This window comes from Chiloscyllium punctatum, chromosome 38 (genome assembly GCF_047496795.1).
Source record: "Chiloscyllium punctatum isolate Juve2018m chromosome 38, sChiPun1.3, whole genome shotgun sequence".
Taxonomy (NCBI): Eukaryota; Metazoa; Chordata; class Chondrichthyes; order Orectolobiformes; family Hemiscylliidae; genus Chiloscyllium; species Chiloscyllium punctatum.
In genome coordinates, this window is record NC_092776.1 from 48,873,639 (window position 1) to 48,886,581 (window position 12,943).

General features: G+C 41.1%; 1 protein-coding gene across 3 annotated transcripts in view; it reads right to left on the reverse strand.

The window, feature by feature from the left end:
* The window catches only part of minpp1b (multiple inositol-polyphosphate phosphatase 1b), a 108,770-nt gene that overhangs the window by 83,821 nt on the left and 12,006 nt on the right, over nucleotides 1–12,943 (reverse strand). For all 3 annotated transcript variants that reach the window (XM_072557839.1, XM_072557841.1, XM_072557840.1), the window contains exon 2: nucleotides 2,587–2,684. In XM_072557839.1, the coding sequence (XP_072413940.1) occupies nucleotides 2,587–2,684 (98 nt within the window). The remainder of the gene's footprint in view (nucleotides 1–2,586; nucleotides 2,685–12,943) is intronic.

Here is a 12,943-nt window from a genome sequence, read left to right on the forward strand (position 1 = left end):
TTACAGCAATTGATGATGGTTACATGGCTGCCAATGGATGAGCTTTTAATTTTCTTTAAATTAAAAAGATGAATTTCGCCATCTGCTATGGTGGGATTTAAACCCACATTCTCTGATGTATAATTCTGTACTATAAGTCCACTGATGTTAAATTACACCACCAGTATTAGTGAAGCCTGTGATCATTCCCATGGTCCTTGTTGGGCCGATACTCAGTCTACTGGTCCTTGCCAAGGTCTTGTTGCTAGACACTGTGAGAGTTAAGACTTGGCCATGACGGTCTTTTTGCTTGCTGACCATTGCTGTTCAAGACACACCAATGAATGAAGCCTGTCAATGAATACAGCCTTCAGGAACGGAGGGGAACAAAATTACAGGATAAAAAGAGTGAGGAAGAATAATGGTTCCAAACGTATGCTCAAAATTAGTGACTCGTGATCTTCTCCATGTGATGACCCACCGCTATTTTAACAGGCAGTATGAATAATAAAAACTGGTCAGTGACGCCCACACCACTGAAAAAAATGAAACGTTTCAGAAAAGGCATACTTGAGCTTTCAGCAGGTAAGGGGACGCCTTCAGAAAGGGACTGTAGGGAAAACAAGGCCAAGGGCAAATATCTGATCAACTGAACTAACACTGAGCCTGAGATACTGTCCCAGAATAACAGCAAATTATAAAATCCAAAGTGTAATGTGCTGCAGTATTGGTAACAGGCTCACAGTAAGGTGTCAAAGATACATGACATCATTTCAAAAAACTAAAGGAGAAAAATTATCCCACGAAGCAAAACAAAGGACTGTGGATACTGGAAATCTGAAACAAGAACTAGATTTGATAAGGGTCTGGCAGCGTCGGAGGATAGAAAGAGTTAATGTGCAATTCTGGTCTTCCTGCTATAGGAAGGCTGTTATGAAACGTGAAAGGGTTCAGAAAAGATTTACAAGAATGTTGCCAGGGTTGGATGGTTTGAGCTATAGAAGCTGAACAGGCTGGGGCTGTTTTCTCTTCAGCATCGGAGGCCGAGGGGTGACCTTTTAGAGGTTTATAAAATCATGAGGGGCATGGATTGGGTAAATAGACAAAGTTTTTTCCCTGGGGTGGGAGAGGCCACAACTAGAGAGCGTAGGTTTAGGATGAGGGGGGGGAAAATTTAAAAGGGACCTAAGGAGCAACTTTTTCACGCAAAGGGTGGTGCGTGTATGGAATGAGCTGCCAGAGGAAGTGATGGAGGTTGGGACAATTAAAACATTTAAAAGGCATCTGGATGGGTATATGGGCCAAGTGCTGGCAAATGGGACTGGATTAATTTCGGATAGCTGGTCAGCATGGATGAGTTGGACCGAAGGGTATGTTTGCATGCCCTACATCTCTATGACTCTATACATTAACTCTTTCATCTCAGTGATTAGTAAAAACAAAAGTTCTCTGAACTGCTTTTAAAAGAATTATACGCTTTCTTATGTAAGAGAACTAAAACTGTACACAGTACTCCAGGTTTGGTATTACTAACACAATGTACAACTATGGTAAATTTTCAATACTTATATATTCTGTTCCTCTTCAGAATCCCTCAGCCCATCAAGTCCACACAGTTGCTCTGAAGAGCATCCCATCCAGACCCAGCACCCCACCCTATCACTGTGAGCCCGAGTTTCCCATGGCTAAGCCACCTTACTTGTACATCCCTGGATACTGTGGACAATCTAGTGTGGCCAATCCACCCTAACCTGCACACCTCTGGGCCATGCGAAGAAACCAGAGGAAACCCATGCAGACACAGGGTGTGCAAGTTCCACATAGACAGGCACCCAAGGTTGGATCTGAACCCGGGTCCCTCGTGCTATGAGGTAGCAGTGCTAACCATTGAGCCACTGTGTCACCCTCACAATAAACACATTAAATTTGCATTTTGAATCACTTGCTGCATCTGCACACTAATATTCTGTAATTTATGTACGAGCACATTCAGAATCCTCTGTGGAACTCTGCAGTTTCTTTCCATTTAAATATTATACTGCTTTTCTGTTTTTATTCTGCAATTGGACAATTTTAACACTTTCCAGTATTATACACCAGCTGCCAAATTATTCCCACTAATGTGACATATCCAGATCCCTTTGTAGACTCTATGTTTTCCTGACAACCTACCTTCCTACCTTTCTGTCATCGGCACACTGAATTGCATACATTCAATCTTTCCTTCCAAGTTATTCATCCAGCTTGTAACTAGTTCAAGCCATTGCACTGGACCCTGGGGCACTCCAACAGTTACAGTCCATTCATCCCTACTCTCTGCTTCCTATTGGCTAAGCGATCCTCTATCCCGGATCCTCTGCTATTCCCAAGACCACAAGCTTTTATTTTGTATAGTTACCTTTGATGCGACATCTTATTGAAATACTTTTGGAAACCCAAGTACACCACACCTACAGACTTCCCTTTACACGTCTTGCTCTGTAACTTCCTCAAAGATGAGATTTTCCCCTAACACACAAACATTTTTTTCTAACATTAATTTTGAATGACTTATTTGGCAAGTGTCGGCAGTAAGAAATACTGCTGGGATTTTCTTTAACTTTTTACCTCGACATCTTCCTTTTCAAACACATCACACCAGGGGGAAACGATGCCTTTAAGGATGAACTCATAAGTGCAAAGATAAAACGTTGCTTCCACCATATCTGTAACATGAAGAAAGACAGCATATCTAAGTTACAATTCTCTGCACTTAAATAATTCCACGCTGAGACAACAGATTATAATTTAGCCATGTTGAGCTCAAGTCAGAGGAGTTACTTTAGTGCACAAAACATAATGCTCATTAAGGAAATTAATTTTCTCATTAATCTGATTGAAAATGCAGATTAGATTTAACTCCTACCATTTTAAATTTGGTTCGGTACTTAGGGCAGCACCCAAGTGACATTTCCAAACTGCTTGAGTAATTTGAAATTTTGCATTGGAAGCAAATCAGAAGGAGTTTAGCACCACCCTGTGGTCCATACTGTATATGACATCAAGTGGACAAATTAAACACAAGGTGTTTAATTGAACCTTTAGTTCAATTTCAGCTGATAGTTCTTAAAGCAGTATCAGATAAAAAAAAGAACAAGCATTTCACAGGACACTCAGCGACTTGCAAAATGACACACAATCTACGATATGCCCTAACTGCATTCAATTGATGAGCTGGCATCGGGGCAGAATTAGCTGACGTTACAGAGGTGGAAACGCTGCCATGAATATATGGTCAGAAGCTCATCTCAGAGTCCGTTGTGAAACTAATACTGTTGACAGTCTAATTCAGCCACAAATAGAGGTTCCAGGGACATGGAGGGCTGCAGTCAGTTGTTAGGGAATGGAATCTCGATGCCTGAATCACTGCCGATTGCCATAATCGATGGTAACCAAAGACAACCAGCAAACATCCCTGGAGAATCATAAATTATTTAAAAATTGAAATTATTTGTAAAAGGAGAAATATTAACATGAGTAAGCCAAAAGAAAAAGCAATTCACAAAAGCAAGCTGATTCAGAGACTTCAGTTAATAAGCCTCCCAGTTTATTTTCTCAATAACACCTCTTTGTATATTGCATTTATTAATATGTAATGTGGTATGACCTCAGCTGATGGTAATATTGAACGAGTCAGATCCCAGAGTGATATCTGGTTTGATAGATGTTTCTATTTGATTTTGTCAATATGGTCTCTTGCTGAAACATAAGCATGCAGCGCAGCAGACTTTGCATTAATAGCAAAACAGAAGTTTATTTACAAAGAAATGAAGGGGGAGGCACAGTGGCTCAGTGGTTAGCACTGCTGCCTCACAGAACCAAGGACCCGGATCCAATTCCCGCCTTGGGCCACTGTCTGTGTGGAGTTTGCACATTCTCCCCGTATCTGTGTGGGTTTCCTCCGGGTGCTCCAGTTTTCTCCCATAGTCCAAAGACTGCAGGTTAGGTGAGTTGGCCATGCTAAATTGCCTGTAGTGATAGGTGGATTAATCAGGGGTAAAATGTAGGGGAATGGGTCTGGGTGGGTTGCTCTTCAGAGGGTCGGTGTGGACTTGTTGGGCCAAAGGACCTATTTCCACACTGTAGGGAATCTAATCTAACCTAAAAATAAAACAAACTAAATTATCTATTAATAATGAAAATTTAAAGATTTTTAAAATTAGCAGTAGAATATAACTCCATTAATCCCAAAACATTTTATAATTTGAAAAAAAGGGACAGCTTTTGTGTAGCCTCACCCTCTATTCCAGTACCCAAAAACATATGCTATAAAGTACACAAAAACACTATTCGTTTTGTATTCACACCAACGTCCCTCTCTTTAACACCATAATACATTTGGCGTAACCTTCCTGCTGTTAATACCATCCTGTAGGAAGATACCCTCGATTGGGTTTGCTTTGCTATGGCCTGATTACCATGCGAGACTATTTTAATTGATTTCTGGCTTTTTTAATCCCCAAGTCCCTTTCTTCTCCTATCTCATTTAGGCTTTTATTATCTAAACAGTAGATGACCTCATTATTCTTTCAACCAAAATACAGCACCTCTCATTTATCTGCAACAAAACAATTTGCCAATTAACCACTCTTCCAGTTCATTAATATCTTCGTGAATTTTATTCCTTTCTTCCCCTGTGTTATCACACTTTCCCAATTCAGTATCACCTCACAGATGTTGATTTAGCTTTTGATTCCGGAGTTAATGTAATGTCAATAAAGTGAACAACAGAGATTGCTGGGCTCCTTGCTGAGATATTTGTATCATCACAAGCCATGGATGAGGTGCCACAAGACTGGAGAGTGGCTAATGTGGTGCCATCAATTAAGAAAGATACTAAGGAAGAGCCAGGGAACTACAGACCGGTGAGGCTGACGTCAGTGATGGGTAAGTTGTTGGTGGGGATTCTGAGGGACAGGATTTAAATGCATTTGGAAATGCAAGGACTGATTAGCGATAGTCAACATGGCTTTGTGTGTGGGAAATCACATCTCACTAATTTGAGTGAGTTTTTTGAAGAAGTCATAGAGATGTACAGCATGGAAACACACCCTTCGGTCCAACCCGTCCATGCCGACCAGATATCCCAACCCAATCTAGTCCCTCCTGCTAGCACCTGGCCCATATCCCTCCAAACCCTTCCTATTCATATACCCATCCAAATGCCTATTAAATGTTGCAATTGTACCAGCCTCCACCACATCCTCTGGCAGCTCATTCCATACATGTACCACCCTCTGCGTGAAAAAGTTGCCCCTTAGGTCTCTTTTATATCTTTCACCCTATATCTTTTATATCTTTCACCCCTCTCACCCTAAACCTATGCCCTCTAGTTCTGGACACCCCGACCCCAGGGAAAAGTCTTTGCCTATTTATCCTATCCATGCCCCTCATAATTTTGTAAACTTCTATAAGGTCACCCCCTCAGCCTCCAACGCTCCAGGGAAAACAGCCCCAGCCTGTTCAGCCTCTCCCTGTAACTCAGATCCTCCAACCCTGGCAACATCCTTGTAAACCTTTTTTGAACCCTTTCAAGTTTCCTAAGAAGATTGATGAAGGCAGAGCATGAACATTGTCTGTAGGGACTTTAGCAAAGCATTTGCCAAGGTTCCACGTGGTAGATTAGTCAGCACTATTAGATCCAATGGAATCCTGGGAGAGCTAGTCATTTGGATACAAGATTGGTTTGAAGATAGGAGACAGGGTGGTGGTAGAGGGCTGTTTTTCAGGCTGGAGGCTGTGTCCAGTGATGTGCTGCAAGGATCGGTGCTGGGTCCACTGCTTTTAATCGTTTATATAAATGATTTGGATGTGAACATGGGAGGTATAGTTAATAAATTTGGCGGCGTAGTGGACAGTGAAGAAGGTTATATCAGAGTACAATGGGACTTTGGTTAGATGGGGCGGTGGACTAAGGAATGGCAGATGGAGTTTAATTCAGATAAATCTAAAGTGTTGCATTTTAGTTAAATCAAATCAGTGCAGAACTTTTTCACTTAATGGTAGGGTTTGTGGAGTGTTCCCAAACATAGAGACCTTGGGGTGCAGGCTCATAGTTCCATGAAAGTGGAGTTGTAGGCAGACAGGGTACACAAGTTTGGTTAACTTGCCGTCATTGGCTAGTGCATTGAGTATAGAAGTTGGGAGGTCATGTTGCGGCTGTACAGGACATTGGTTAGGCCACTTTTGGAATACTGTGTGCCATTCTGGTCTCCCTGTTGTAGGAAGGATGCTATGAAAGTTGAAAGGATTCAGAATAGATTTACAAGGATGTTGCCAAAGTTGGAGGGTTTGAGCTACAGGGAGAGGCTGAATAGACTGTGGCTATTTTCCCTGGAGTGTCGGAGGCTGAGGAGTGACCTTATGGAGGTTTATAAAATTATGAGGGGTGTGGATAGGGTGAATAGCTAAGGTCTTTTCCCCAGGGTAAGGGATTCCAAAACTAGAGGGCATAGGTTTAAGGTGAGAGGTGAAAGATTTAAAAGGGACCGGGAGGGGCAACTTTGTCACATAGAGGGTGGTAGATGTATGGAATGAGCTACCAAAGGAAGTGGTGGAGGCTGGTACAATTACAGCATTTAAAAGGTATCTGGATGGGTATATGATTAGGAAGGGCTTGGAGAGATATGGCCCAAATGCAGGCAAATGAAACAAGATTAATTTAGGATTGGCATTGACAAGTTGGACCAAAGATTCTGTTTCTGTGCTGTCCATCTCTATGACTCGATAACGGTGATGCCAGCACCAATCTTTATGGAACAAGTGTTCCCACCTTTTGCTAGTAACTATTGCACTTTAATCATCACTATTTCCTGTTTGGTAGCCAGACACTATTCATTTTATTTTTGTCCCTGACTTTGCATGCTCTGAGTTGATCCTGCTCATGACTTACTATGTATGACATTATTGAAGGCCTTATGGAAATTTTACATCACCGATATAAATACTGCATCTACTGATTGCTATTATCTAGCAGTTCTGTACTTCTCAAAATAATTACATAAGTTTGGTAAGTTTTAAAGGATCTCCTTTGAAATATGGGCTGTCTACTCTTTGCAAGATATTCAGTTTCTTCAGGACTTCAATTACATCGTTGATTAAATATTCCATTATCTTTCCTGCCACCAATATTCAAGTAATTGAGCCTATAATTCTCTGGTCTTCTTCTATGCTCCCTTTTATTCCTAAAACTTGTGTTTATTAATTGGCACTGTATTTTATAATTATTTTTTATTTATATCTAAAATGACTTACATTTTTTCCCAAATTGTTTTAATGTGCGAGACACAATCCATCTCAACCCAGGGGTTTATCTTTTCTCAGTTTAATTAGTTTAACAATTTAATCCCCTTTTCTATTTTGTTCCCTTCTACTGCCTTATCCACCTCTAGAAAAGTAAATATATAATATTCCAAACAGATTACAGTCAGACCTTGCATCTTTATCTTGAGCGGTTGTTGATAGGCCCCACTCCCGATCTTTCTTTATCAATTAATCTGTAGGTTACCTCCGCTTTTATTTTTATAGCTTTTGAGAACTTAATCTCATAGTTCCTCAATACTTGCACATTTTTTTTCTTTTATAACTTCTTTATTTTCTATTAAGCATTATTGACTTGCTTGTTTTCTGTTTTTGAGAGGCATATGCTTTTCAGCAAATCTACTCCTCAATATTTCATCTCTTTATTTCCAGTACACTTTCCAAATTACTTTCTCTCATGCTCTCCAAACTGGCATTTTCTTTGATTTGGAAATTTTCTTTGATTTGGACCGGGGTGTACAAAGTTTAAAAATCACACAACACTAGGTTATAGTCCAACAGGTTTAATTGGAAGCACTAGCTTTCGGAGCACCGCTTGACAATCTTTGATATTTGTCATACTTTGACTGATTGATAATTAATTGACTGAGACAGACACGTTATGAATGTCATTGCCTAGACTTTGCATAGCTAGCTTTGTTATCCACTCTGGTTCACTTTACATTACCGTATCCAGCATGACATTTCTCTAGTTGAGTCTTTTGTACACTGAGTAATAAGGCTCCTGATCACACTACGAAAATTTCATTCTTTACCGAACCCTTTCACAGCAGCAACAATTTGCCTTTATATAACACCTTTAATCTAAAATATCACGATGCGCTTCACAGGGACGAATTGCAAAACCAAATTTGGAACTAATTTGGAGATTGTACGTGAAATAATCAAAGGTTTGATAAAAGAGGTTAGTTTTAAGCAACATCTTAAAGAAGAAAAGAGGGGCAGAGAGGCTTACGGATGGATTTCATAGTCGAGGCCTTGAGTAGCTGAGGTCTCATTCACCAGTGCTGGAAAGGTTCAAACTGGATTAGACAAGTGTCCAATTCTTCTGAGATTCTGAAGCTAGAGATTACCTGGGATTGGAGGTGCAAGGCCGCAGAGGAATTTGTTCTAGGTCTAAGTTAGGACAGACAGCAGATTTCCAAAGTTTTCATTTTACTTAGTAAACTAATTGATGGAATGAGCTGCGAGAGAAAGCAGTGGAGGCAGGTACAGTTATAACATTTAAAAGACATTTGGACAGGTACATAGATAGAAAAGGTTTAGCAGGATATCAGCCAAATTCAGGCAAGTGTGACTCGTTCAGTTTAGGAAATCTGGTCAGTATGGTTGAGCTGGGCCAAAGGGCTTATTTCCGTGCTGTCTGACTTTATGGCTCTATAACTTAAAAAACTAAGAATGTGCCAGATGACTGGCAGATAACAAATGGGATTTCTAGATTTAAAAGGGGAGGTGGATTAAGACTGAGGAACTATAAACCCAGTGGCAGAAAAGATAATGGAATATTTAATCAAAGATGTAATTGAAGTTCATCTGGAGGCTGGAATGCAGATGACCAGAAATGAGTGTTCTGCAATACTCAAGTCTGGAGAGAACAAAGGCACAGGCCAGGCTGGGAGTTCCAGTTTAACACTATTTGTTAAGGTTCCTGTTCTGTGACCAGCCTGCTTTCCAGGCCTTTCCTCATGTTCTGCTCCAATTGGTCTGCCTCCTGTTCCTGCTATGCCTCCAGTCCCCTTTTACTACCTGCCCTTCTCCACCATAGTCCAGCTCGTTTCCACTCTCCTCTGACCTTTAATCTCTCCAGTGCCTGCTTCTGGCCTGTCTCCCATTCTGAATTTGCACTGAGGGTCATTCTCACCGCACTGACCAGTTTCTGACACCAGTTGAAGGCTGGTCAATTAAAGCTTCAACAGACCATAAAACCAAGGCCATTTGTCCCATTGAGTCTGCTCTCCCATTCAATGAGATCATCGCTCATCTGACAATCCACAACTCCACTTTCCAACCTTATTTGGTAACCCTTGAGTCCCTTACTCATTAACAATCTGTCTGTCTCAGCCTTAAATATAACACAACCTCAACAGCTCTTTGTGGTAAAGATTTTCATAGATTCACTATCTGCTCAAAGAAGGAACTCCTCCTCATCCTGGCCTTAAATTAGATTAGATTAGATTCCCCACAGAATGGAAACAGGCCCTCTGGCCCAACAAGTCCACACCGACCCTTTTGAAGGGTAACCCAGCCAGACCCATTCCCCGACTTTTACCCCTGACTAATGCACCTAACACTATGGGTAATTTAGCATGGCCACTTCACCTGACCTGCACATCTTTGGATTGTGGGAGGAAACCAGACCCCCTGGAGGAAATCCTTGCAGACACGGGAAGAATGTGCAAACTCCAGACAGACAGTCACTCGAGGTGGGAATCGAACCCTGGTCCCTGGTGCTGTGAGGCAGCAGTGCTAACCACTGAGCCACCGTGTCAGCCCAATGTGCAATCCCTGATTCTGAGATGATGTCCTCTGGGCTTAGACTCTCCCACAATGACAAACCACCATTCTGCATCTACGCTCTCAAGCTCTTGAAGAATTTTGTATGCTTCAATAAGATCGCCTTTCATTCTTCTAAACTAAACTAATTACAGGGCCAACCTACTCAACCTCTCCTCATGAGGCAATCCCCCCGCACCAGGTATCAGCCAAGTGAATCTTCTCTGGACTGCCTCCAATGGCAGTATGTCTTTCCTTAGATAAAGGGATCAAATCTGTTCACAGTATTCCTACTGTGGTCTGGCTAGTGTGACATATATTTTTAGCAAAACGTCCCTATATTTATGGTCCTTTCCCTTTGAAATAAATGGCAGCATTCTATTTGCTTTTCCCTATTACACATTGAGTGTAATTTTAATGTACACTGTACTTACCATACCTGTATTTGAAGTTATTCTGCATTTAATTTATTTTCTTCTAGCAGTTATTTCATTTACAAATTTACATTTAGAAATACACACCATTTCAACTGAATAATGTTGTTAATTTGTTTTTTCCAGTGAGAAAGTCTGGATGTGCCCAGCTGTAAAGGGATTCTTCCGTATTTATTGATTTTTTTTTGTTTTGTGAGTTATTTCAACTGTAAATACATAAATATAGTAGAGTACTTCAACTTATTAATTATTTCTTCTCAGCAAAAAAATCTCTGCATGAAACTAATTCTGGCTTTAATATCAATTTCTATGGGAAACAATCCTTCACTTAAAGTTGTGATTTTCAGACAGATAATTTTAAGTGAGGGCATACTGTCCCTTTTCTTAATTTCCTACTAAGTAATGTTTAGTCAATGTTGATTTTATTTGTTACAGTAAAAGTCTTAAAATATAGTACCTTGCTGTGCAATTCCTTGCTTCATTCCATTTTAAAAAGATTTGAGTCTTTGCATGGACAATAGCATGGGAGAGTTGGGGAAGGATTTGAAAAATGACAGCACATACAAAGTATTTGGAAAGGAAAGATGAGGAATTGATCTACTTTGTAATTATTTGTAGCATAGATGTTTTCTCCATGGGGGGGGGGGGGGGGGGGGTGGCTTATGGAGAGTTGGTGATTTACTGATAATATCACTACACTAGCCATCCAGAATCCCAGGCAAATATCCTGGGGCGTTATGGCCCAGACCAGGCCCCCTCAAAATATACTAAGAAGATGGCCTAAGTCCTAACTTTTTCTTATTTCAAAGGCAAATGTGAGGTACTGTGTTCCAGGTGCAACTTGATTAGTTAAGCTCCTTAATGTTAGGCAAAACTTAATTTATTCAAACACTATAGTTAAAATACAATAAAGAGGAATAGCTTAACTCTATTAGAAAACTTAACAGAATAATAGATTATTTTACTAATAAACAGTAACTGTTTCATTATAGTAATCCGAGGCAAAAAGACAAATTCAGAACAACAGATTGTCTCCCGTGCAATCCTGGCAGCAAGATAGAGATACATCAGCAGCTCCCCAGACTGTTGCAGCCAGAAGAGATCCATTGCCTTCCAACCCAGCTGAGACCCAACAACAACTGCCGAAAGCTAACTAAAACTCCTGGAGCTGTGAGAGCTTGACGACGCTCACTCAGGCTGCTTCTATTGTTCCAACATTAGAAAAAAAGCTGTTTATCTTCTTTTAAACTGCCTGGCATATGTCCCGCAGTCTCTCTCTCCCTCTAAAAGAAACCAGGACATACCTCTTAAAGCACAATATCGTCACAGAGACATGAGTCAAATCCCAGCATGGCAGATGTCGAATTTAAATTCAATAAATACCTGGAATTCAAGGCTAGCCTCATCATGATCATATAACCACTGCTGTCACACTAATTCCATTTGGGAAGGAGCCTGCCATTTTTACCTGGTCTGACAGACATATGTTACCTCATAGCAATGAAGTTGTCTCTTGCCTTCCCTCTGAAATGGCCAAGAAAGCTACACTGTTATATCAAAACTGTTACAAAGTCTAAACAAAGCAATGAAACTGGACAGATCACCTGGCAATGGAAAACAAATATGGCTGTTTCATAGAGTTTTATAGCATGGAAACAGACTCTTTGGTCCAACTCATCCATGCTGACCAGATGTCCTAAATTAGTCTAGTCCCATTTGCCAGTGTTTGGCCCATATCCCTCTAAAGCTTTCCTATTCATATACCCATCCAGATGCTTTTTAAATGTTGTAATTGTACTTGGTTTCACCACTTCCTCTGGCAGCTCATTCCATACATGCACCACCCTCTGCCCCTCAGTTCCCTTTAAAATCTTTCCACTCTCACCTTAAACCTCTGCGCTCAAGTTTTGGACTCCCCTATCCTGGGTAAAAAGACGCTGACTATTCATCCTATCCATGCCCCTCATGATTTTATAAAACTCAAGGTCACCCCTCAGCATCTGATGCTCCAGGGAAAGAAGTCCCAGTCTATTCAATCTCTCCCTGTCGCGCACTCTCCAATCCCAGCAACATCCTTGGAAATCTTTTTTGAAGCCTTTCCAGCTCACAACATATTTCCTATTAGGAGACTAGAATTGAACACAGTATTCCAAAAGTGGCCTAACCAATGCCCTGTACAGCCACAACATGACCTCCTAACTCATTTACACGGTGGCACAGTGGTTAGCACTGCTGCCTCGCAGCGCCAGGGACCTGGGTTCAATTCCAGCCTCAGGTGACTGTCTGTGTGGAGTTTGCACATTCTCCCCGTGTCTGCATGGACTTCCTCCAGCTGCTCCGGTTTCCTCCCACAGTCCAAAGATGTGCAGGTCAGGTGGATTGGCTTTAGCTAAATTGCACATAGTAAGGTGCATGAGTAGGGGAATGGGACTGGGTGGGTTATTCTTCAGAGGGTCGGTGTGAACGTGTTGGGTCAAAGGGCCTGTTTCTGCACTGTCAGGAATCTAATCTAACCTAAAAAGAAATTTACTCATTATTATGAACAATGTTGTCACCACCCTGTCACCTGTGACTCCATTTTCAAGGAACTCTGCACCTGTAAGCCGAGGTCCTTTTGTTTGGCAACATTCCCCAGAAGGTTTACAAGGATGTTGCCAGAGTTGGAGGATTTGAGCTAC